Consider the following 26,644-nt stretch of genomic DNA (forward strand, 5'->3'; position numbering starts at 1 on the left):
TCAGCATTCATCAGAAGAGAACAGTCCCACCAAGGGACCAAACGCTTGTTAGAGACAACTGAAAATACCTGTGTAAAACCAACCAGCCAACGCACTAACCCCCTCCGCCTGCAAAAGGCCCTAAACCAACAAAAGGTTTTTTAGTTGGAAAGTGAATACGAGTTTTTTCCTTAAGGTATTACTGTGCCCAGCTTCCTGCTGCAAACAAAATGCTGATACGTAACTGAAAATGCTGTAGCTGTCACTTTTATTGTCACAGTACACTAATTGGATTCGACATCCTCTGGAATCTCCATCTTGTTTATACCTTTGCATGTTTCATTTATTTCTAACTTTATTTCTAACTTTCATTTATGTCTAACTTCTAATACAGCTTATTTTTAAAACTCAAAGCTCTGTTTTTCCTTTTGCTACTCACATTCTGATTCTTCTATCTCCATCCTTCTTTGAGTCTTGAGGTACTTATTCAGAATTAGATTCTTTTGCTTATTATTCCAGTACTAATAGTAACTCCTCTGACTGATACCACAAAAAATATCAGGTAGGACCACTAATGTCCAATAAAACTTAAAAAAAAATCTTTCCCCAAAGCTATACCCTTCCTCATTTTCTGTTGCATCCTTTTTAAACTGCATCTGAAAGTGGTATTTACTAGTTATTTTGAAGACTAATTCAGATAAAAGGTTCAGGAGCTAAAGACCTTTTTTTTTCCTTACTGATTGGTTAAACACCAAGCAGGCACAAAGAATAAATCATATATTGTATGATTTAAAAAGCTAACACCATAAAATATTTGCAATTCTGGAAAAAACAGTGATGTAGCCTCTGACAATTTTGCAACTTACACAACTTTGTGGCCATGTAGGACTAGAGATGACAGGAGATGAGAGTTCAGAAATCAGTCGTGTAGTCACTGGCAAGTGAATGTATCAGATCAGTCTATCCACTCTTTATTGTCTACCACACCAGTAAAATGGTATGAGCTGCTGTATTTTGAGCTATGAAGAAATCCCTCTTCGCTGTTAGGGGAGGATTCAGATTCAGCCCAATAAATGCTGGCTCCCGGCTATTACCTGTATGCTTGTGTGTCTAAGCCACCTCTAAAATAATCCAGGCACCTTTAGAGATTCTGTTTTTTGCAAGTAAATCGTCTGATAGAAAAAGCTGGTGAGTTGGAGAGGCAGGGGCTACTGGGATATACAGAGCAGGAGTGGTCAGGAGAAGGATTATCAGGAGAGAAGAAGCTCCAGGATAATATCTGCCCACATGCACTGCTGCTGAACTGCAGCAGCATTCTCTGAAGGCCTATAATTCAGAATTTCTTGGAAAAATAAAACTAAGGGATGAACTCTTCTGATTCTCTCCAGGAGAACTAATTCTGATCTCAGACTTTGTTGATTTTCCTGGCACATATTCCCTGGTTGCAAAAAGCCTTTTTTTTATCCAAACCTATCAAAGAGCAATAGAAAAACGTGCTCCAGGTTATCCTTAGATATGCATGAACCTTATACTTGCCCATAACTATCAAAGCATGACAAAGTAGAATGAGACAGATGGGCACATTATGACCAAAGATAGACCCTAGCTAGATCCTTCAATAGATCGAGAACTCTCCAGATTTTCTGGGAAATTCTGCCATGTGTTATACATTTAATTTCAATTACATGTAACAAATGTAATAAGCTAGTACAAGCTGCGGGTAGCTTTTGTATGGGGAGAAGCATCTGCAAGAAAACCCCAACTGCCTGGCAATTGCATGCTTTCCTAGGGTGGTATCTGTTAGCGTTTTGAGGTTTCCACTGCAGAAGTAGAAATCAGAATTTGCTTGGGAGTGCCTATTGTCAGGACACAATTTCATATTTAAGGCAGCATTCCTTTTAGCCTTAGCGTGGCTTAGGGAGGAATGAATTATGTGAGGAATGTGGTGGTAGTCTGGTGGTTACTTGTTCATATTATTCTGCTCTGCTATACATATTGTGAGAAAACTACACAAAAGAAGTTGGGAAATGATCTCATAGACTCCTCTAGCCATATTAATAATCACAAAGGTGGAAGGAAGCACAAAAACAGTAAAAATGCCTAGGACACAAGGGTAGCTGGGCTGCCTTTTATCAGCCATTTCCCCCTTGACTAAGAAACTGTATTCTTTTGTCTGGTTCAGACTTGTCTGTCCTTTACGATGGATGCTTTTAAAAAGTCATCACCGAGCATGAGGGACAAAAACAATTGGAAGACCATTTTTAAAATGAAGAATCATATTCTATATAAGATTAGCCAGGGCGCGTGGAGTTAAAGGAAATCCTTGAGTGTCATGAGAGTGCAAACGAAGAGGGCAGTTTATGAGGAATTGCGTTGCAGGTATGTGCTCAAAGTCTGAGTAAGTACATCCTCCATGAGGTGGGAAGGGTGGGTGGATATACAGATTCCCCCCCCTTTGCTGACTGGTGCACCTGAATACCAGCTAAAAAAGCTCACGGGCTACAGAACTACAGCTGCACTACCTCAATAGCATGCAAGACTCATAGAATGGTTTGGGTTGGAAGGGACCTTAAAGATCATCCAGTTCCAAGCCCCTGCCATGGGCAGGGACACCTCCCACTAGACCAGGCTGCTCAAAGCCCCATCCAGCCTGGCCTTGAACACTTCCAGGGATGGGGCATCCACAACTTCTCTGGGCAACCTCTTCCAGTGTCTCACCACCCTCATAGTAAAAAATTTCTTCCTAATATCTAATCTAAATCTACCCTCTTCCAGTTTGAAGCCCTTACCCCCTCATCCTGTCACTACATGCCCTTCTAAAAAGTCCATCTCCAGCTTTCTTGCAGGTCCCCTTCAGATACTGGAAGGCTGCTATAAGGTCTCCTCAGAGCCTTCTCTTCTCCAGCCTGTCCTCAGAGGAGAGGTGCTCCAGCCCTCTGATCATCTTTGTGGCCCTCCTCTGGACTTGCTCCAACAGGTCCACGTCCTTCTTATGTTGAGGGCCCCAGAGCTGGACGCAGTACTCCAGGTGGCGTCTCACCAGAGCGTGTCCGCACACTTTGAAAAGAAAATGGCATTTCAGGGCACAGAAGTAACTGAGAAACGAGGAAAATGCAGTAACAGATTTGCCTAACCGAGATCACGCAAGGCTGAGTTGATACCATTTAACTGATAATCCCTCTGTCACTAAAGGACAGGCGATACGAGCAACTTCTCCCGCACGGAGCGGGAAGAGGGCGACTTGGGCTGCCGCCAAAATCACCTCAACGCCGGGCGGGGCCGCTGCCCTCGGGGGCCCAGAGGGAACGGCCAAGGCGGGCGGCACGGGGGAGCGCCCGGGAAGCTCTGCCGGCCGGGATAAACAAATCTCTGCTCCCTTCCTCTGCTTCCTCCCATTTCCACCGGCCCGCGGCCCGTTTGGCGAAGCGGGCCGGATGGCGGCACCGGGGCCGCGCCGGTCGGTGCCCACCCCGGCTCGGCAGGGGGCGCTCGAGCACCGCCCCGCCTCCTCCGGGCCCCGCCGCGCTGCGGCTGCGCAGAGGCACCGGGGGTGGGCGCATGCGCAGGGCGGGGAGGCGGGCGCCGCGTTCAGGGCCCGCCGCCGCCGGTCTCCCTGGTGCCGCCCCAGTCGCGCCGCAGTTCCCGGATGTAGCGGCGGGCGCGCGGGGCCGGCGGTGGCTTTGCCGCTGTGGGGTGCGGGCGGGCGCCGCGGGCCGGGGCGGGGGGACGCCGCTGGGGATGGGCGCGTAAGAAGGTAGGAAGGAAGCAAGGAAGCGAGGAGGAGAGTCGGCCTCAGGCTCCCGCCCGTCGGCTCCCGCCGCCCCGGCCGCGTCCCCCGGCCCGTCGGAAGGGTCCTTCCCGCCGCTCACCGTCGCGTCAGGATTGCCCCCGTCCCCCCAGCCCCCCTCCCTCCTTCGCCGCACCGGCAGCCGCGGCCCGCGTCCTCTCCCCCCGCGCCCCCGGTAGCCGTCCCCATCGGGGTCCCCCTCCGCCGCCTGCGGGCTGCGCGGCCCCTCCTGCCGCCCCGGTGCCCGGGCCCGCGGGGCGTCGGCGGGATGAGCAGCTCGCGGAACAACCGGGTGATGGTGGAAGGAGTCGGGGCGCGGGTGGTCCGGGGCCCGGACTGGAAGTGGGGGAAGCAGGACGGCGGCGAGGGCCATGTGGGGACCGTCCGTAGCTTCGAGAGCCCGGAGGAGGTAGTCGTGGTGTGGGACAACGGCACCGCCGCCAACTACCGCTGCTCCGGGGCCTACGACCTGCGCATCCTCGACAGCGCGCCCACCGGTGAGCGGCGGCCCGGGGGCGGGAGGGAAAGGGGCGAGGCCGCAGCACCCCCGGGGGTGCCCGCGGCGGGGTGAGAGTCGGGGCCCGGTCCGGGGGGGCGGGTTGTTCCCCGCCTCTCCCTCTCGGTTTTGTGGGATGGGGAAAGCCGGTTACCTCCCTCCCCGCGCCCCGTCTCCTTCGCATGGCTGGGCGTGGGTGTCCGTCTGTGTGCGTGTATGTGTCTGCCTTAAGTTAAAATAAATATATAGTGCGTGGCCGTGGAGGGAGGAGAACTTGTCCTGGGACTTTTTAAATTGGGGTAGACAAAGCAAAAGTGATGTGCTGTAGAGAGCAGGCTCCCGGTGAGCTGAGGGCGGGGGGACACAGTGGAGGGAGGGAACCGAGAGGATGGTTTGGTTTTGTTCTCCCCCCCCCCCCCCTTGAATTTATGTTTCAGAGCTGTTTTGTAAAATGTTGACAATCAATTCTGAGTCAAACGTAGGGAGGACTGCAGAAAAGAGGTGTATCGCCTTTTTGCTAAAGATTACATTAGGTGGTTGAAATACTGTTTTGTCTCGTCGTCTGCACGTTGCCTTTTATCTGTATTGCCAAACTTGTTGTAAAACAGCTGAAGTACTGGAAAAAAACCCCCTACACTTGTTCTTTCTTTTAATTACTTATTTATGCTTTAAATTCAGTCAGTTTGGACAATGGATTTAGATCTGCACTGACATTCTGCGGCAGTGTTAGTGTTGCAAACACTGCAGAGAAATGTTCATTTTAGCACCTGTTTTTACAGTGAAAACTCACAAAGACAAATATATTGTTCAGCTTCATCAGAAATAATAGAGAGGTGAATTTTGGATGGGCAGGATTGTGTTAATAATGAGGCGATTGGACCGGTTTGTTGGGGTACTTAGATACACTGTTTTTGTAATATGTCTTTCATTTAGCATATGATGGAGGGGAGAGACCATCTTTGAGCCAGCTATGTGTGTGTAGTGTTACAGAAAAGAAAATTATAGCAGCGGGTTGGAGCTGACAGGCTTTTGAAGAGACAGTAGCATGGAATGCATTCTAATTAATTACGAAAATGTTGCTAAGAAAAAAAAATACACCACATGTTGCATGATAAGCCTTAGAGATGGATTTAACTTTTCTATGTCTGGGTGCGTTTCTCTCCCCTGGCTTCATGGTTGGTTTTTTGTTGTTGTTTTGGAGGGTAGATGCTATTAAAATGAGCTGAAAATATTTTTGAAATGGACCTTGGAACAAGAAATTAAGAGTAGTTTTTCAAGCTGTCGATCCTTGTCTTGCACATGTTTATGCTTTGAAACTTTACCTGCATTTGATGTCCTGTAGAAACCAGTGGGACTGCTTCTGCATAAAACTGAAGTGTATGCATAAATGTTGAATATGAGCCTTGAATGCTCATTATATTATTCTAGCCCTGCTTGATGTATTTGCAAGCTGACAGCATCCTGTGTTAATAGGATCTGGAAGCCTACACTTAATACTCAGTTTATGTCCCCCCCTTTTTTTTTTTGGTTTTTTTTTTTTTCTGCTTTATTCCTTCTAATTTTCAGTTATACCTTTGTATATATACCTTTGTATTAGAATTTTAATTTCCGCTTCAGGTAGGACTGCGTATATTGCTGTGGGAGAAACTCATAAACATTGCAGTTCTCAGGCTTTGCAAAATGGTATTTCTCTTCCTGAGGTTTTTGGCCAACGCGTGCATCATTCTCGTGGAACTGCTGCATGGAGCTACCCAGGGTTGCTTTTTGCTAGAGGGAGTTACTTTTGTGGTCACGATTCCATGGAAATAGGCAGGGTAAAAATCTGTAAAGTAATACCAGCGAAAGGGCAAAGTTAATGGAATTAGGATGCTGTCAGTTTGGACTGAAATCCTGGTTTTACTACTGATTCACTCTATTCTTGGGCAAATCACTTCCCTTTTTCAGTTTTCCACCTTTTTGTAATTACTGATTTTTCTCCATCGTAGTGACTAGCCATTGTTTAGAATAAGGGACTCTGACTTTGGATGATAGTTTGATACTACTTCTAGGGGCATTTAGATAATTTTGATATAAGTAGTTACAGGAAAAGTGGGATTAGGTGGCAGGAATTTCTAACTGTAGTATTAATAATGATGCTGTTGAGCAAAGAAATATTATAAAATATGGCATGGCTTTTGGTTTGGTTGTACTTAGCACAGTGTGAAATCATGTCCCTTTTAGTTTAAAATGAAAAAAAAATTCTCTGGTTCATAAATTTACAGTCACAACATGGTCTTAAGTTTATAGTGAGAATAAATATAAAAATACAGCAATAGAAAGCAAAATTAAATTATCTATTGCTGGGAGTTCCTTTTATTTGGTATTCAAAACCAGACTTGATTGTAAGTTCTTGAAAGCAGTGCTTGCAGCCGGAGTTGCAGCTTTGATGAGTTTGAGGCCTGTACAGCCAGAAACAGTAATGATGCATCAGGAACCCAGTGAGTTATAGCAGTAATGTTTGAAGCTCGTTCTATTTTTAAAAAACAACGCCACCACCCCCGAGTTTGATACATATATGTGCATATATCTATGTTTCATAGACTTAGTGGTGTAGTGTCTTGTATTTTAATGATTGTAGGCTATTACCAGCATTGCAAGACTATGATAATTTTTTATAAAAAGTAAATAGCCTTAGTACTAAGATTTTAGGATGATCTTTAAAATGAGTCATCAGTGATTTACATTAAGTATTCCTTGTAAGCTGTTTGCTCCAGATGTAGTCATCTGGGTAATGAATGATTTCTGGTATGTTTTGGTTTTCACTTACATCATTGGCAATCATATTTACGTTGATTGGTATTTCTTTAAGCAAGACAGAGTGATTGAGAGGAATTAGTAAACTAATAATCTGAAAAGTAAGGAAATTTCAGTTAGAAGGAAACTTCAGTTAGATCCTGTGTAGCAAGCTCCTAGGTGGAGTAAATGGTGGGATGTGATGCATTAGCAGTGCAATGTGGTTGCCTGATTGCTTGCAAATAAATTCTGGTCTTTCTGGTAAAGCAGCTTTTTGCCAGGATCTAGCTGTCTTGAGAATCCTCTTTTTCTGCTAGTGTTGTGGAGAAGAAACAGAAAGGAGTAGTTTTCTGAGTTGCTGAACAGAAGCTAAAAGTGTATAAACACAAGCTTTATATTTAGAAGGGAAGGCAGCCTTTTGTCAAAGGTGAAGGACATACAGTAGCATGTTTGTAGAGAGCGCTCCTGACTATGTTCACATAATACTTATGAATGTTACAAAAACTTTCTGGGTTTATTCTCTTTCTGAAGACTTTCTTTCTCCAAAGCTTAGGCAAAAATTCAGTTGTCATCCATTTCCTCTTTAATATGGTTGGTTCAAAGTAACAATGTTATTTTCCTGCTTAAGATATATTTACCCAATTGTGTTTGAATAAGGGGAGGTGGCGGAGGGGCTGGGGTCAGGAAATAAAATCTTGATGTGGAATTATCCTGCAGCTCGAATAAGCATCTGTGCAGTGTGGAAAGCTCTCTGTGACGTATTTTGGTAATACTGGAAAACACCGGAAAGATGTTATCTGTTGGAGATCTGAGTGGCTTTTTGTACTTGTATTAATAGTTGTCTGTCACCTGAAAAGTTGCATAAATCATCATGAAGTCATACATGTCAAACATTTTAAAAGGTACACAACCTCGAATGATTTATCCCATGTATTTGTTTATTTGTTCTTGCTTTTAGCACATCAAGTGTAATTCAAGGAAAACTGTCTTAGTTAAGGTTTTTTAAGTGGCTATTGGTACATACTTGCAGAACCCCTCACAAGTGAAAAAAAAATCTAGTAGCTTCATGAGCAGTGGTACTTGGGAAGCCTGTTGTGGTTGTCTTTTTGTTTTGTTTTATTTTTTTATAAACATATCCTTTGTCCTTCCTGCCCATCCCCCATGTCTCCTACACAATAATCCTCTCCCTCCTCATGTATCTTGTGATACTCTTACTAGACAGGACACATGCTTTCGCAAGTCTGGCATCTCTTGTATATAACAATTGGTTAGCTGGCTGCTGCCTGACAGGGTATTTAATAGATGAGTTATGTTTGTGGGCACACTGATTTGAGTTTTCACACAATTTGTCGGAATCTGGGTAATCTGTAAGAATTCTTTGTTTTCAGTTTGCCTGGAGTCTGGCCATAGTGTCAGTATTATCTTGAGTGGAAGAATGGGAAGCACAAAACATTGCTATTACTTTTTAAATTGTGGTGTAAATGCATCAGTTTTCTAAGTAGCTTGTGGTATCCTGTGCATGATGGTAGTATTGTCATTATGATTTGAAAAGATTTTTGCTTATTAGAGAACTGTAGAGAATGAGTCCATTGGAACCAACAAAATCTGGTTTCCGAGAAGTAATTGAAATCACTATTGACTTCTGCTGTGCTTAACAGTGAGTGGTATGGATACTCCTTGTACGTCTTATTTTACCATTAAAATGTTCTTTTATTGGACAGTTATATATTGCCACCTCTGAAAATTATTTTTAATACAACAGAGATATCTGTAACAAATTCAAATAGCAATTTGATCAACACTGCTTCTGTTTCCTTTCACAGCTTTAGGAGCGAGCACGGGGTTTAAAAACTTGCAGGCGAAGGCTGTGAAATTGATGTCTAAATGACTGGTGACAGAGGAATGTTGGGCTAGGTAATCCAGGGAAGATTTGGGAATAGATGACAAAAGTGAAAATAACCGTGGCAGGGACATGTTTCCTATGTAAACTGCCTAGGGGCAGTTTCCTATGTAAACATAGGAAATTCCTATGTAAACATAGGAAACTAATATGAAATGCAAATATTACAAACATTAATGACAAGAGCAGATCAGGAATACTGGATTTTATGGTGTATTAAGGTTGGAGGGATGTGAGGAAGTGTCAGGTATTTAAAAGTAATTAGGCGTGGTGAAAGTACCCATCTCATTACCTGGTTTCTTTTGTGTTTTTTTTTCAGTGCAGTGTGAAGGATGATACAAAACCTGGTTCATCTTGAAATAACCTGCTCCTAGGAATTTTTCAAGAATATTTAGAGGTTTAGTTTTTGCATTATCTCCTTTTAGAGAGCTAAAGTGCTCTTCGAGTTCACAGCTGGCCAGCTGCAGGGCTGATGTTTGAATTCTGAAGTTTTTATGGCACTTTAATGTATTCCAGTAGTTTAATTAAGGCATTCTTTCCTAATATAAACTTCGGAAAGTTTGTGTTTCTCTACCTTTCTTAAACAGCCTTCCTTTCAAGGAGTGGAAGTGGTTTACGTGGCAGATACAGGTTGCATTTGGGTCAGGAATTCAAGTTTGGCTCCAGAGCCTACGCGTGACCCAGTCTCCTGGTTGTTCCTGTGTACAATGCTTCAATTTACATCATGGGTTGGTGGAAGTAAATTGAAAGATATGATCTCAATGCTGATTAGCATTCAGTCCACTGGGCTAGAGCAGAGCTAGTCTGAAACATTAGAAATAATGTCTCCTTCCCTCCCCGCAAACATGTGTAGTGCCAACATCAGGTCCTCAGTACTGAATTTTGGTGAGTAGATGGTGATCAATTAGATGGAGACTGTGGTGATGTAAGTTGTCCCCTTCAGCCCATGGAGGGCTACAATGGAGCAGATATCCATACTGCAGCTCGTGGTGGATCCCATGCTGGAGCAAGTGGACATGCCCTGAAGGAAACTGCAGTCCATGGAGAGCTCACGCTTGAGCAGTGTTTTTCTGAATGACTGCGGTCATGCTGCAGCAGGGGACCCATGCTGGAGCAGGGGAACAGTCTGAGGAGCTGTTGTGGACTGACCGTAACTCCCCATTCCGCATCATCACAAAATTTCTTCACCAAAAGGGTTATGAAGCATTGCAACGGGCCACTCAGGGAAGTGGTTGAGTCACCATTCCTGCAGGTGTTTAGAAGGCATGCAGACATGGTGCTTAGGGACATGATTTAGCAGTGGACTTGGCAGTATTAGGTTAATGGTTGGACTTGATGATCTTAGGGGTTTTTCCAACCGAAATGATTCTATGATTCTATCTGCCCTGGGCAGAAGCAGAGAGATAGAGGAGTTGGGACTGAAGGAGAGAAGTTGGGTCTGGGAAGTAGGCAGAGTATAGGGGCAAGGTATTTTAGTTTTTGTCTTTCTCACCATCCTCTTCTGTTCTTGTAATTGGCAATAAGTTTAATTTTCTCCAAGTCAAGTCTGCTTTGCCTGTCGTGGTAATTGGTAAGTGATCTCACTTTTATCTCGACCTAAAAGCTTTTTCATTTTATTTTCACTCCTTGTCCTGTTGAAAAGGGGGAATGAGAAGAGTGGCTAGGTGGGCATCTGGTGGTGGCCAAGGTCAACGCATCACACTCGTGCATCTATAATATCTTAAAAAAAATGTTAAAATTATGTCAGCCTTCTTTAAAATATACTATTGATTTAAATAGTTCGTTTTGTTTTTATTAGGAGCATGAATAAGAGTTTAGCGATCACATTTTGTGATCCAGTAGTAGCATCTTGTTTTTGCATTTTTTTTAGCAAATGAAGTTAAAACTCTCTTAGTCCACTGTCCGCAAAGGCATACAAATCTACTTCTCCCTCCAGATCTCTAGTGCAGTGGTTACACATTCTGTAACAGGATTACTTGACTGCTCCTGCCCTGTTTGTCGAGCCAGCAGTGTTGTGCAGCTCCACAAAGAATGGGACTGGGAAACCAATCCAGCTGAGTATTTTTCCTCCTGGCTGTCTTTCATCCGGGGATGTTTCTTGATTCAGTTTACAGATCAACTCTGCAAAAACCTTTTGCTGGCGTAATGGAAAGAACGGAGCAGCATGGTAAGGTGAGGCATGCACTGAAGTGGGTGTTGCTGCTGGAGTCATGTGTCAGGAAACAGATGAAGAAAGGCTGTATCTATCAGGGTGGTGTTTAGTGATCTGTGAGATAGAGATGTGACTGTCTCGATCAGAGAGTCCAGATACAGACATGTGCTGCTCTCTTTTTAAGTCCCAGATACTATAGTCAGTAAAATGACTTTTGAGTCAAATGTCTCTGTATTTTTTTTTTTCCTTGTTCCTTCCTAAGGAGATTTTTCTGAGTTTTTCCACAGCAGCTTTTGCCTCAATGGCTAGAAATGTTTAGTTTTTATATAAGATTACTGTGAGATGACCTAGTTCTGTATTACATGACTTATGATTATTCCTCTCTTTTGCCCTCTTTCCTGCTGCTTGGACCAATTGAAGAATCCTGCAGCACCTAATTCCTTGGTCCTTTTACATCCAGAATAAATGTGATCCTTGGCAAATTGTCTTTCTGAAGTTCAGGAACTGTTAAAAAATTCCAAAGATGTGTAACTTCTCTGTTTCTCTGTGGAATACCAATTTAGCAATCAATTTTTAAAAAGAAAAAACAAATATCACCCCTCGATCCCAAATGCCATAACTAGTTAGACTTTTTATGCAAGGCAATGGAACAGTAACAGGTTATCTGAGTCCTTTTAATGCACCTGCTCTTGAAGACTACCAAAAAAGTAGTAAAATGGTTCAATACAATTCATAGCAGTGAGGCAGCCACCACAAGATCACAGCTAATACTATCTTTTTGAGTGTTACAGATAATCAATAGATACCAGACATCAAAGTTTCAGTGTACGTAACAAGAAAGGTAGCTTGCTCCTTGATGTTAACCGTCCGTCCATGTTGGGAACAAGGTTGTTGATGGAGTTGTGTGTGTGGAGGAAATGTATGGGTGATTTCAAGTTCTTGTTTTGTAGAAAAATAGCATTTTTAGCTGTTGTTACCAGGCAGCAAATACTTTTTAAATGTAGAAGGTTGTAGAAGGTTAGGATTATGGTATATGAGGTGTGTTGTCTGGCAGCTGGAGTTGGCAAATAACATTGTGGGTTATAGGACTTGTCTGTGCCAGACTTTCAAAATTTCAGCACAGACTTTGTGGTCAAGGAATGGATGCTGCTTTAGTCATGAACTGCTCCAGGAGCTACAGTGATCACTTAGTATAACATCAGCAGTTTCACTGAAGGCTATCTTTGGCTGTCCTGAAGAGGTGCTCAAATGTCTGTGGTGCTATGTGCAGTCTTTGCTCCAAATCTGTTGCCTTTTCCAGCCTTAACTAAATATTTATTTCAATGTTGATGCAATTTTTAATCATGAGGGCACAAATTTTCCTAAATACGTTTATAATCAAGGTTGGAAGAGGATGGAGTGAGAAGCCTTCTCAGTTAGGAGAAACAATACGTGAGATGATTTTGCTGACGTTCAGAGGGACCTTGACAGGCTGGAGAAATGGGCCAACAGGAATCTAATGTAATTCGGCAAAGGGAAAGGCTAAGTCTTGCAACTGAGAAGGAATAACTGGTACAAACTGGGGACAACTGGCTGGAAAGCGGATGTGCAGGAAAGGACCTGGAGGTCCCAGTGGACAACCAAGTGACTGTGAGCCAGCAATGCCCTTGTAGCAATGAAGGACAGTGGTGTCCTGGGCTGAGTTAGGAGGAGTGTTGCCAGCAGGTCGAAGGAGGTGATCCTTCCCTTCCACTCAGTGCTGGTGAGGCCAAACCTGGAGTGCTGTATCCAGTTTTGGGCTCCCCAGTGCAAGAGAGATATGGACATAACTGAGTGTGTCAAACGAAGGGCTGCAGATGCGTTTTAAGGAGCCTTAAGGCGTCTGGTATGAGGAGAGGCTGAGGGATCTGGTGGTCTTTAGCCTGGAGAAGAGAAGGCTCAGGGGGATCTTACCAGTGTATATAAATACCTCATGGGGGTTGTAAAGAGGATGGAGCCAGGCTCTCTTCAGTGGTGTAAAGTGACAAGACGAGGCAATGGGCACAAATTGAAATGTGGGAATTTCTACTTAAGCATAAGAAGAAACATTTTTGATTGAACACTGTAACAGGCTGCCCAGAGGTGGTGGAGTCTGCGTTTTTGGAGGTGCTCAAAAGCTGACTGTATGTTGGCAACCAGCTCTAGTTTACCCCGCTTTAAGCGGTGGTGGTTGGACTAGACAATTTCCAGAGGTTACTTCCAACCTCAGCTATTATGTGATTCTGTGAAATGATCAGGCAAGAAGGCATTTCCTTCAGTTTTGCCTCTCCAGCTGTTGATTTTTTTCTTCAGTGCAGGTGGCTCAGCTGTTGGACACAAGTGACTAATAGATTTATAGTGAATTTGGGAGTCATTTCCAAAAGCATCCCTTCTGGAGGGGACAAAACCCATTCTTTTTCCTCACTAATTTCAGAGTGATCTGGGGGTTTTTTGGCTGTTTTTTTAAAGGGTGACTGAGTGGGAAAATTCTTTTAGTGCTCATTTTTATCTTGTGCCACAGACTGCATGCCAGTGCTTCTCTCTTCTGTTGCTCATTTTTTTTCCAAGCAGCAGCAGAATTTGATATTTTTTATATTTATCTTTTTTTAATAAACTTGCTGCGCTTCACTGTATTCAGAATGCATGGATGGAAACTGTCTGTGACTGATCACTTTCAATCTGCTGTAGCTTGGCAAAGCTGTAGGAGTAAGTAGCATTGAGAATTCAATTTTTGTGGAAGGCTGGGCAGAACACATGCTGGTGGGTTACATCTGGTCTGTCTTTGGCACATTCTTTTAGAAAAAAACAACATAAAAAGCAGTAAAACTCTTCAAAAATGTTAACAGATTTTCATTAAGCTAATGGCATCTATCCAAGAGAGATTAATTTTTTCCTATAGAAAAAAGAATAGAGGTAAGCACTCTTGTCCAGTGTACAAAATGTGTAAGTCAAGCCAATGATTTTCAAACTGGCATGCGCAGTTGAACACAGCCTTTGTGGTATAAAGTGTCTTGATAGTCTTAATCCGGAGATAAAATTCCAGATTGCCTGTATATTTTGATAATTGCATTTCTCACCCTTTAACTTGTAGTTAAAGGACTTCTCATTTTCTTTTTTCTGATTTGTATAGATGGAAAAAACTGAACACAGCTTTCTCAGCTTTTTGTGCTGAGGAAAAGCTAGAACATTTCAGGAACAGACTGACAACTTGGAGATATGAGGCAAAGTCATTATCTTTTCCCCTCGGTCACGTTGGCTGATAGGGTATCTCTAGCAGCCTTTCTTTATTGTTAACTTTTTTTGTGTGTGGTTTCAAATAATAATGTTGCACAATAGAAATCTCTGTAGTGATGTAGCAAAGTTGTTAGTCTTCTTTTTTTCTTTTCTCCCTGCAGGTATCAAGCATGATGGGACTATGTGTGATACTTGTCGACAGCAACCCATCATTGGCATCCGATGGAAATGTGCTGAATGCACAAATTATGACTTGTGCACGGTTTGCTATCATGGGGACAAACATCACTTGAGGCATCGTTTTTACAGAATTACTACACCAGGAAGTGAAAGGTAAAGCATAATTTTTTTCCCCATGAAACGAAACAGGAACAGTTAATTGTGGTTAACTTCCAAACTGCAGATTTAGTTAATGAAACTTGGATTAGGTAAAATAGTGGCTTGAGGTGTAGATTCTGTTAGTGGTTCTCTGCCTCTTTGTGAGGGAGGGGTAGCTAGGACAGATCTTTGGAGCTTGGAAAACATGGAAAATTTAGAAAGAATGAAGTAGACAAAAAAGTTAGGATAAGATTATTCAGTTTCTTTCAGCCTCATTGCAGTCTTCCTAGTTATTGTGTTATATAGCAGCTTTAAAACAAAGGCAGTTATCTTTACACAATGTGTAATCACAAAATGATTTGTCAATGAATTCCTGAATGAGGAAATTTAATTAGGTTAAAAAATGGTGTAGACAGATTGAAGGGAAAAATATCATCTTTGTGGACTTTGAAAAACAGAGGGGTCTGGAGACAAAACCTCTGACTTGAACTGCTTAAACTGTTCACTGCAGAAAGCAGAGAAAAGATGCTGTCAAGGGCTGTTTTACCCTCGCCTTGGTTTTTATGTTCTTAAGCATATATTATTGTCTCCCAGTGAAGAACTCTGAACAAAACTGGCATTTAGTGTGTTCTTGCATAGTTGTTCTTGTGTTCTTGACTTGAAATAACTTGTCTTGATCCAAAGCCCCTCTCTGTCATGATTTATCTACTGATTAAGTGAGAACAGTGATATTTGCCTGTTACTAAATACTTGGAGAGCTACGGTAAAGCATTGTGTAAAGGCTACATGCTGTTGTATCACCTCTGTGTTACCTCTCCAGAATCTTCTTTCATTAAATCACCGGAAGCTTTTTTTGTTAGATGTGATACTCAGTTAAATGTGATGTGTGTAAGACAACATTTATTTCCTCTTAATGGAGAAGTAAGGTTTACAAATATGTTGTAATTCAGTAATGTACTTTTATCAGTGCATTTATAGTTAAGGGAAGTGGTTGGAACATGCAAACTGAGTTTTTGTATCATGGCTTGTAGGGTCTGTGTTTATTTTTTCTAACGTTTGTCTTGAAGTTTAACATTGGGCCAGGTCAGTGGCTTAATCAAAAAGTAACTTCTGTTTTTTTGAGATTTGTGCCAGTAGATCTAGGTACCAAGTAAATATCATAAGCTTAGTGTCTCAATTTTGGTGTTCTAATGCAGAACAAGACTTAGAAGTTGAATCCAAGAGCAGAAGGTGCTGGCTTAGTGTAATTAATAGAAAATAGGTAACAAAATACAAATCTGTTTTCTGTGTGTTTCTTTTTTTTTAAAAAAAATCTCATTGCTTTTGAGAATGCTTGCTAGAGTTTTTTTTTTCTTTTTCAGCTGAAGTTTCCTTTGTAGTTTTAAGTGGTCTTCTGTTCTGGTGTATAAAGCATAAATTTTAGTTTTGGAGATAGATTGTACGCAATGTATAGAATTTCAGGAAATCTTTTGCATCTTGTCACTTTCTCCCTATATTTGTTTACTCTCATTGAGCTCTGTTTTGCAGCTCTTATCTAGAAGGCAGCTCCATTTGCCAAGGAGCTGTTCCTACTGGATCAAGCTTAGCTGAGAAAAATTGGTTAAAGTTTAGTGTTTGAGGGAGGAGGAAAGGGCAAAGCAGTGCTGTTGAATTTGAGGGATATCTCACAGGAAAAATAGCAAAGGGCATCTAAGGACGTTTGAATGAAGGAAAGCATTAAGCTCTATTTTATTCTTGAGTCTGGGATATCATATGGGCAGCATACCAAAATATGCTGGTTTTTATCTCAGTTTGGTAGGTGTTGAGATCTTTCTAAAATGCTGCTATAAACAACATATCTTTGTGATTTCTATTACTCTTATGTTACTCAGATAAAAATGGCTAATATTTTCATGTGCTCTTTGCATTGGTTACAACAGTTTAACTTTTTCCTTGTCTGCCATCTGCTGGATGTTAAAAGTTTAGCAGGAGGGTGATATAGTTCCTGAAGAGGTCAGGAAACAGTCAGAATTTCAGCTAAAAAATACTTTTGTTGGCAACATTTTCCTGGCATGAAGTAAGAAATCTGGCTGCATGCAAACTGGTGGCTTTTGGGATTATTGAAAAGGCAGGAAAATGTTTGTCTCTCTGTCTCTATTTCTAAGTTAAATAGCATGAACTGTTCTGTTTGGACTTATCTACTTCTGTTGGAGTCAGAGGGAAAAAAGAGGTTTGCTTTAGAAAAGTAACTTATTATGACTGGAAAAAATGGATGCTGATATATTGAGTTAGATTTTCCAGGATATGCTGTAAGAATTATGTAGAAAATAAACTGAGACATGGAGGGGAAAGACTTGTAGCTCACATACTTTATAGCATGATTCTGAATAAAAATGGCAGGACAATTGTGGGACAGTAATATTGGCCTACGGTGCATCTAAGAGAAGAACAAATATATTGTTTATATGACTCTTTATGTTTCTTTAATGACTTTAATAATATGAGTACAGACCTATACGTAAGTGGTTATAAGATTATTGCTGGTAGTAGGAAGTTCGGAGAAGAAATTATCATTAGAATTAAAAACACACAATAAATCAGGTTTAGGAAGACCTTAGGTTTTTTATCTCGTGGGCTGCTCTTCAAGTTGAGAATTGAATGGATGTGATTCATGCACCGAAATCTGCATTTGTGGGGTTGGTTTTGTTTCAAGACGATTTTTTTCCTGCCTGTTCCCAAAGATTCATTTTGGGCTTTTGTTATTATCTTGACGTTTGTGGGTTCTTCTTTTAATAACTTCAGGGTATTGTTGGAGTCTCGCCGTAAATCAAAGAAAATTACAGCAAGAGGAATCTTTGCAGGTGCCAGAGTGGTGCGAGGAGTTGACTGGCAATGGGAAGATCAAGATGGTGGCAATGGGCGTAGAGGAAAGGTAAAAATAAAACTGGCTTAAATAAGAAGATGCATTTCTGCATGCTCATGTAATGACCTCCATAGCCTTTCTAATTGTAGAGTAAAAATATCATCATAAAAGTTACTGTTCTAGTTTGCTGGACACTTTTTATTCTTATTCTGTAATGCTTAAGCATTTAAAAAGAGGAAGGGATGTGCACTATGACTAGTTCTTTTAAAATGAAATTTACATTTTTTTTACAATACCAGCAGCAAAATTTTTAAAACTACTAAATTTTTGTCTTGGTTGTTCAGTTTAAGATGGGCTTGTAACGACATTAAGATCTTGGGCATATTTCAGCCTTACTAGAGAGCTGATATAAAACCAGAGCTCTCAAGAATAGCCCTTTCTGGTCATCACTGCATTCTGTAGTCTTCTTGCTTGCGGGTCAGCACACTTGTGTTTCTCTTGCTCCTGGTTTTCAGTGCTTGCACCCTAATAATTATAGGGACTTTTCCAGTTTGAATGTTAAAACTTCGCAAGTGTTGGATTATATACCGCCTTAGGATATTATATGAGTGGTTTTCATATAGCTGTATAAAAATAATATTTGGATTTATTGAAGATTGCATGGAAAGGTATGTTGCTAATCATAACCTGTGCAAATTTTCTGTCTACAACTTACATTTACCTTGAGAACTAATGAAGGTTTGTTTTAAGTATGAACATACAGCAGGGAGTGTAAAATATACTATGACTTTTATCACCAAATATAAGATGCTCTAGAAGAAGAACTGGATGCCCTTATATCTTGGTGAACTGGTGTTTTTTGTTGCATTTATTTTTAGTACACTTAAGCAGCATTTAAAAGAATTTGAGAAGTTCTTGAGTAAGATGTTTAGCCTATTTTATATCCTACACATTTATGGAAGCTTTAGGAATTTTGGGGATTTTATTTTGGATTTCATTGAGAGGAAATAATAGATTTAAATAACTTAAAGCAAGGGATATTCAGATGCAGTATTTACCCCTTGCTATGAATTTGGCAAGATATTCTGAAATCTCTGAAACTTTGCAAAATAAGAGTCGTATCCTGCATTATCTGCCTTATGTATTAAACTTGAATTAGTGGGATTATTTGCAAGCTGAAAATATGTATAAATGCATGTAAATCTTCTTAAGAAGGAAAAGCAGATGGTAGATAGCAGAAACAGCCTTTATATAAATACAAACAAGAATGAAGACAAGTTCTGGAAATTTTTTTTTTTTTTGAATAATGGAAGTGTTTTCAGAGTTTGGTGCATGGCCTCATGATTTCAGAAAGTCCTTTTCACTCTCCTTTTTTTGTACTGTTGTTAAACAGAATGGCTCTGGAAATAAAACTGTCTCCTAATACAGTGCACTGCCACCAGGCTAACGCAGGTTAAACCAGACAAATTGAAGCAATTAAAATAGTTTTCATCTTAGTTAAATCCTGCTTCTAGTAAGAACATATTAAAGCATCATAAAGTAAATTTTTACAGTTCAGATTTTCTTTACTTATGTAGTTAGATTACCTACCAAATATAGAAAAGAAAAATAGGCCTGCAAAGTATATATTCAGGCTGCCATCTTAGTAAGACACCTAGGGAACACTTGTATCAAACAGAACACAGCTTCAGAATAAATTTTACTAAATTCGGTAGAACTGCTGTATCCTGAATTATTCTGAAGAGATGAATAAGGTTTTAAATTCAAATTGCGCTTCTCAGTCTTTGTTCTAGAAGCAACTTTCTTATTTTTGAAACTGAATAGGTAACTGAAATCCAAGACTGGAGTGCGTCGAGTCCACATAGCGCAGCATATGTTCTTTGGGACAATGGTGCTAAAAACCTTTACAGAGTTGGCTTTGAGGGCATGGTAAGTATAAAAGAACACAAAGGGTAAAATGCATGGTGGGGGAGGGGTGGCAAGAATAACTTGTTGTGCTTTATTATCCTGCTTTTATAATATCCTTTGTCAGTTTGCGTGCTATTAGTCAGATCATTGTGAATACAGCTGTATGGATCATGCATATGTATTAGTAAGAAAATCTGATCTGGGAATTTATAAAACGTGAATAATGTAAAGTGAAGGGCTGGTTCCTGCCTGAATACAGTAAATATTTACACTGCATACAGGATTATCTTGCTGTGCTACTATTGTCCTTAAATTAAAATTCAGAAAAGAAAAAGAAGCTTAGTAATGAACTTCTTAAAGACCCTATTTCTTTAACTCCCAAACTCTTCAGTTCACTTCAAATTTTGGTGTGATTACTGTAAGATTTGCAGTTTTTAAATTACTGGCAACACTCAGAATATTCTTGAGAGCAACTTTTTTGTCAATGGAAAGGTATTGAATTAAGTTACAACCTTAATTTGCTTTAGCACTAAAATTTTCTTTTTCACTTACTAGCTTCTACAGCTTTAGAGAGAAAATGGGTCAGACTCTAGCCTAAGTGCCTTCTGTTGCTGGGTTTTCTTATCCTAATGTGGGTCAGGGAAAGGTTACTTTGATTATCAACTGCTTATAACATCTTAATTAGCATTTTCTTTGCATGATTTTTTGTTTGCTACTGCAGAGAAAAACCACGTTAACTTAACATTGTCAGATGTGTATCAGTAATAAAATGTAAACCAATGACTAGTCTACTATTTTTGAGAGTACAATATTTTGCCTTAGAGCCTCACTTGAAATACATATTATTTTTATAATAAAAATAAATACTAAATACCACTTTTGCATTAAATACATATTCTATTGTCAGGTTTAAAAAGAGTAAACATCTTTAGTGCGGCTCAGCTTTTCTCATGCATGAGGATGCTAAGAACAAAATATAAGTCAGTATTGAATTATGTCCTTCATGGTCTCCCCCAGTCCTAAAGAAAATTGTTTATATACTGGCACAAGGGAGAGAAAGTTACATATAGCATTATGTAACATAATATTATTAAACCAATGGTTGGTATCTTCCCCCTTATATTTGATTGCGATGAGCAGAAAAGGAGCACAATTACAAAATCTAGATACAAAGAGGTACAGATCAACTGATTTTTTTATTGTGGTTTCAGTTACTATGTTAAAATTTGCGCACTGCATAGTAGGAGTGCTGTGAAATCATTAAACATTCCTTCCGGCCTGAGAAAAAAATAATTTAAGATAAGTTGTGTTCTCTTCTGAAATAATTATTCCCCTTAAAATAAAAATGTATTTATTATTTGTAAATCAGCTATATTCTGTGGTCAAACTGTTGCTGCGTAAGGAAGTGTTAATTGTTTCTAGAATACTTGATTAACTACTGCAACTGTAAATTTGTATGCATCAGGGTGACCCTTCCCACAAGATTTGTACCAATAGAAATATTTGGTCAGTCACTTAATTAACAACAAAAAGCTGTTGATGTTTGTGAAACTACATATATGTATAAGTTTTAAGTATATCGGATAATATGTAAATAATGTATGTACATACATATATATAAAAAAGATAATGTGAGGCTTTATATGTATTGCTTACCTGATTGCAATCCATTCCTACAATAATTTTATCTGTCAGATACTCTTATCAAACATAATTTTCACTTCAGATGAAATAGATTCTTGGATATCTGTGACAAATAGTCATTTGAATGTAAAGCTTGATTTTATAACTGATTAATTGCTTGCTAAGTGTACAACTCATTACAGTTATTTGCTGCTATTTCTGTGCTGTTATGTACAGCTGACTAATAGACTGTCAGAAAGTTTGTGTAAATGTGGGGAAAACTTGTCTTAGGACTTAGAAACTGGATAAGAATGTCCAGAGAATGTGGAATCAGCAATACTCAGAGTGTGTGCCCATATAAATACAGCTGGGAAGAGACCTCTGCTTGCAAATGAATAACACTTGACTCAGACGCAAATGAAGCTGATTAAAGAAACACAGCTTATTATTGTAAGTCGGGGTTGCTTGTTTGATAGCTGACAGGCTGCATCTGGTGTTCAAAATTAATCTATCTGGCCTGCCAGCTTTTCCTTGGGAGAGATGAGGATTGGCTAGTAGGACAGCAGGTGCTGGCTGAAAACTTGCATTTATTTGTAGTCAGATCCTTAGAGTTTTTATTTGAGTTTGCTGTTGCTGTGTTTCCATATGAAGGTGTGCATCTTGCCTTTCTTTGTGAAGCCTGGTGTTTAAATATGGGAGTTTCTGCTGCCACAAATTCCCAAACTGAAATCTGTTTTTATGATACTGTTAGATTTTGAATAATGTTTCCTACATCCATAGTAGAAATAAAGTACTGTTGGCTAATATGATTGACGCTGCTTGCGTTTTCCATCTATATGTATTCAGATTCTAGAGCCAGACTGAGCTGTTAACTATATTACCTGCTTTAGAAATGTCTGAACATAGCCTTTTGTAATAAAAAGATACACTATGTGGAATTAGTTAAGGAGAAAAATGTGATTGAGCTTTTTAGACTTGTTTCCAGTTTTTATTTCTTCGTATCGCACAGCTGAGGATGTAAAGCTGGTAACTTCCATTGGTTTTCAATAATCATTATATTCTACTACTTATTAATAGAATGATTTTGCTATAAAAACTAAAGAAAATAGCTCCGTCAGCAGGAGTGCCCTAAATCAGTTTAATTATTTAGGAATCGGTTTGGTGCTACCATACTTGCCTTTCATACTTGCCTTCACTCTTGCCTTTTTTTTTTCTGTGATTAACCTCCTCTTGTTTTTCATTATGGAGGATCTTCCTTTCATCTGTGTAGCTTATGAAAGAAGTTACTGTAGTTATCATCAATCATTGTCTCAGTAATCTGTGAGCCATCTGTGTTTGTGTACTTTTTTCCACGAATTCTGAATAGTTCAGCACATAAGGGAAATTGAGAAGATTCCTTGCCCTTGTGTTTTTGATGTTACTTTAAACTTTCTTATCCTGATTGATACCTAATATCTGTTCATCAGCATTTATTTGGATTACCCTTAAAGATAATCCTTGAAATTACTTTAGAGGATTTTAAGAACTTCTTATTAACACCATTATTTTTGTTTTTAATAAAAACAAAGTAAATGTCTTGGCATACTAGGCATTGCAGGTGACTGTTATAAAATATATAGAAATATGCTTTCTGGTGCAGTTTCAGTTGTCAGATCTGTAATATAAGTCAGATCTTCAACTTTTTAGTACTTTATCTTGTCCCCAGTATGTTGAAACTGAGGGGTTTAGGAAGGAGCAACAAGAATTTTCATTATTTTGTTGTTTGTTTAGTGTCCTTCTGTTGCTTCTAGGTGCTGATCAAAACTGATTTAAAACACAGAAACATTAATTTTTGGCCACCTTTACATGTGAAGCAGGTGCTTTTTATTACATTACTCACAGTGTAGCCAAAGTTGGTGGTTAATTATTTGGAATCCAGAGAGGAAGGAGATATTTCTGTGTACCTTGTGCATTTATTTGCATTTGTCAGCAGACTTTGTTTTGCTTCTTGTTTATTTAGTCTTATTTCTCTACATTTCTCCTGTAGTCTCAACCAAGCCAAGTTTGTCTTCTCTCTGTAACAGAGTTGCTTAGAAACATATTTCTGTTAAGCAGAAGTGTACTTACTGATCCTTTTCTAATTTTGTTATTTACAGTATTCCACCCGCAAAGGAAGACTTTAAAGTGATCCTCCTTTAAAAAAAAAAAAAGTTACACATGGAAAGTTTTTATACGTGCTTATAATTAATAGACAGTAAGGGCATTTCATTTCACTGAACATCTCGCTTGGGGTTTGCCTGAAGACTGATTTTTTTTTTTTTTCTGTAAGAGGCTGTTGCTGTTGTTTTTATACTTCACACCTTTAATTGTTACTGTTTTTTATACCTTGCATGTTTTTATCATTTCAGTCACTTTCTCTACCACCTTCTACTTTCTCCTTTTATTGCGTGCACTTTTCTCAGCTTCTTGGAACTGAACATGATTTGAGTTCATTAAATTTGAAATGCAGCATTTCTTACAAAGCTTTAGCTAAAATTTAAGGATTTATCCAGCCCCTTGTTGTCTTAATGAGGTGACAAAGCAGTACGCATGGAACTTCCTCCATTTGCCCTGTAAGGGCTTATTTCCTTGACAAAAGCTGTTGTGAGTTTAAAGACTTAAAATGACCTTTGAAGGGTGTATTAATTGCACCTCAAACACCTGCAGCTGTGGCACCATTCCTGCTGGTATGTCTCTGAGAGCATTTATCTCCTGGTATTTATTGCTGATGTTAGTTGCTGTTGCAGTGCATCTCTGGATCAAGCATTCCTTTTCTTAGCAGCACACCTAGTCTCCTTATCAAGTCTGTAGACTCCCCTCCCTGGTTTTGATGGATGGCATTCCATATTGATTGGAATATCTTAATAGTTATTCCAGTAGGCAGCTGCTCCTTCAGCATTGTTTTCCACTTCAAGGCCAGGGATGGTGGTGCTTCTACACCATCTGCCAACACTGCTGACATTGCTGTAATGTACTTTTTTTTTTCATTCCCTGAAGTTTTTATGATGATGAAATTGATGCTGTTTTTTCAATGGTATAATTGGATGGCAAGTCAAAGTAAACTGTTATGTCTTCTGTGTTTCCCATTTGTCTCAGCAGATCGTGATCTTTAACATACAGTCACATACAGTTGGAATGCAAAGAGTTTTTCAGCAAGTCAGAGGGTAGATGCTAGAAGGCCAGAGTTCTCCACTGTAGGCAAAAACCATTATTACCCACTGCTCATGTGCATCAGCTGTTACTACTGATCTCGGAAGTCGCACTGCGCAATGTTTTGTGCTTGTGGTGTTCCTTGAATTTTCATAATTTCCAGCTTAACCGGGGCTTCCATCTCTTCTCTATACATAAATTCCACAAAAATCTCTAGCTTGTTTTTCTTTTTCTTGAAAGAATCCTCATCAGGGTTCATTGGATAATTTCTCCATCAGGTTAGTGTGTAAAAGCTTATGTTTTGTTTTCATCTTTGCACATTTGTCTCCACCACGTATTTTCACCCAGCCTCACAGTTGTTACTACTTTTTCTGTGCACCGTGTCACTGTGAGTCTGAAACTTGCATTTTAACATCCCTTGTGTTTTGATGCATTCGCTTTTGCAATTGTACGTCTCATCTCCAAACGATCTGGTATTTCAGTTCCTTTTCAAGACTCCGGGAGACTCATAAGACTTGTGAAAAGCCGTGTGGGGTCCTCAGACGTGCGGTACAGCAGAGCTGGCAGCAGGGATGTGCTGGCAGCCTGGTGTGGCTCGGCTTTGGGGAGTCTTTGTGCTCTCCCCTCACTACGGGGGCCTCTTGCCCCGTGGTCCCCAGGGGAGGGTGACCAGGAGCTTAACACTACCTCTGATTTTTTTTCTATTTCTTTTTTTTTTTTTTTTACTTAAACTACTTGGACAGAAGAAAGCTTGGTTTCCTTTTCTGATAAATATTGTAGCTGGGTGCTAAAGTAGCATTATAGTTGCTTACTGAAGTACGACTAAGTACAGTTTCCTGTCTTAAAACTCAAGGATCTTTTTTGGGTTTGATCATGTTTTTTTAAGACGTTTGCAGGCCTTTGTCACGTTGATGTTACTTTTGTTAGTAATGTTATGTGCCAAATTGCTGAAGGAACTCTTTGCTTTACATACAATATATACGGGTTAGTTTCTTACTGCCTTAATCTCTGTCAAGTGCTTCACCTTTGTGTACGTTTTGAGTCCTCGGTTTTTTGGTGAAGGCTTATGTAAATGCTTTTCTATGATGCTTAGATCAGACTCTTGTTTTACTCCTTAGTGATCTAACGTTGACTTCACCATGTAAGTGAAATGAAGACAGATGTGAAGCTGAGGTTCAACATCAAGCTACCACTTAGTTTTACAACCAAGTATATCATTATATTCCAGAAATAAAACTATGTGTAGGGCATGGTACAGGCAGGGTAAAAAAAAAAAAAGAGCAATCGTGTAGATTTCTGTGTCTTTTCCTTGTAAAATTTAAGGTATCTTAACCTGCTTCCTAAAAATTTCTGCTTCAAGATAGTAATTAGCCTTTTACTGAATATTTTATTTCCTCTGCTAGCTTTTAGCCATCAGTCTGCTCTGTATGTTAACACCTGCTGTAACGCAAGCGATCTTTCACTCAGATTTTGCCTGTCTGGGAGGAGAACCGATCAGGACCCTCCCGCGCTCTATTCTTAATGCTCTGAAGGATGTGAAAACAGCTCTTGTGCGTTACAGCCCTTCTTGACTCCTGCACAGACAGCTGGCTGTTGCATGACACGAAGAGTTTGTATTCAGTGGGTGAGACCCGCGTGCTCCGGGGCACATTAAATCTCCGTTGGTCTGGTGGAATGAATGAGTGAGCTTGCCATCTGGGGTGCTCAGCGCAGCCCCTTTTGTCTTCGGCTGAGTTAAAGCCAGCACCTGCCCACCGGGTGGCAGCACTCTGTCGCAGGCCTGCTGCTGCTGGGCTGAACAAAACTCCTCTCATTTCTTCTAGGATTTGAAGAGCGGCTAAATCTCATTATTTTCATCTGTTTTCATCACTTTTTCCAAAAGAGGTGGTACATTATTCATAGATGAGGATATACGCTGAATTCTGTATTGTTTCTGGAGTTAGAGGTCGCTGAGGGTAGTATTGTGTTTGTCAGTGCCTTGATGATTTGGAAGACTTGAGAGTTTCCATTTTAATCCTTTTACAGGAGCACAGTCTGACAATAAATCTTGGGTGTGCCGAAAAATAATTGTTAAAGTATTTGTGTAGTTCTGGTTGGTTATATCATAACCACTACCTGTCCTCTGTTTCCTCCCCCATCCCATAGAATGTTCTGACCCATTTTGCAAACAGCTTCCTACCTCCTTCCCAACTAATCATGCGCACAAAATGCCCTTTGTTTAGTGAGAATTGTTCCATAAGGAGCAATGGCAGATGGTAGCCGTTTGGCTTTAAGAGTTGCACAGGGGAAAAAAACAGAGGGCAGGAGAATGATAGGAACTCTGCTGGCTTTATGAATAGGAGCTGGTTATCATACTTGAAACTTCTGTTCCTCAGATAATATGAAATAGAGTCTTTAGAACTTTAAAAAGATCATGTTTAGCTCAACGTAGTGTTCTGCGTTTTGTTTTTTTTAAAGTAATATCCTTG

General features: G+C 40.2%; 1 protein-coding gene across 3 annotated transcripts in view; it reads left to right on the forward strand.

Annotated features, from left to right (window-relative positions):
• The first annotated feature begins 3,552 nt into the window (after positions 1-3,552).
• The window catches only part of MIB1 (MIB E3 ubiquitin protein ligase 1), an 84,120-nt gene continuing 61,028 nt past the window's right edge, over positions 3,553-26,644 (forward strand). For all 3 annotated transcript variants that reach the window (XM_063326692.1, XM_063326693.1, XM_063326694.1), the window contains exons 1-4: positions 3,553-4,263; positions 14,479-14,650; positions 17,417-17,546; positions 19,302-19,406. In XM_063326692.1, coding sequence (XP_063182762.1) covers positions 4,035-4,263; positions 14,479-14,650; positions 17,417-17,546; positions 19,302-19,406 — 636 coding nt within the window. In that variant the 5' untranslated portion in view covers positions 3,553-4,034. The remainder of the gene's footprint in view (positions 4,264-14,478; positions 14,651-17,416; positions 17,547-19,301; positions 19,407-26,644) is intronic.

Source organism: Chroicocephalus ridibundus, chromosome 2 (genome assembly GCF_963924245.1).
Source record: "Chroicocephalus ridibundus chromosome 2, bChrRid1.1, whole genome shotgun sequence".
NCBI classification, from domain to species: domain Eukaryota; kingdom Metazoa; phylum Chordata; class Aves; order Charadriiformes; family Laridae; genus Chroicocephalus; species Chroicocephalus ridibundus.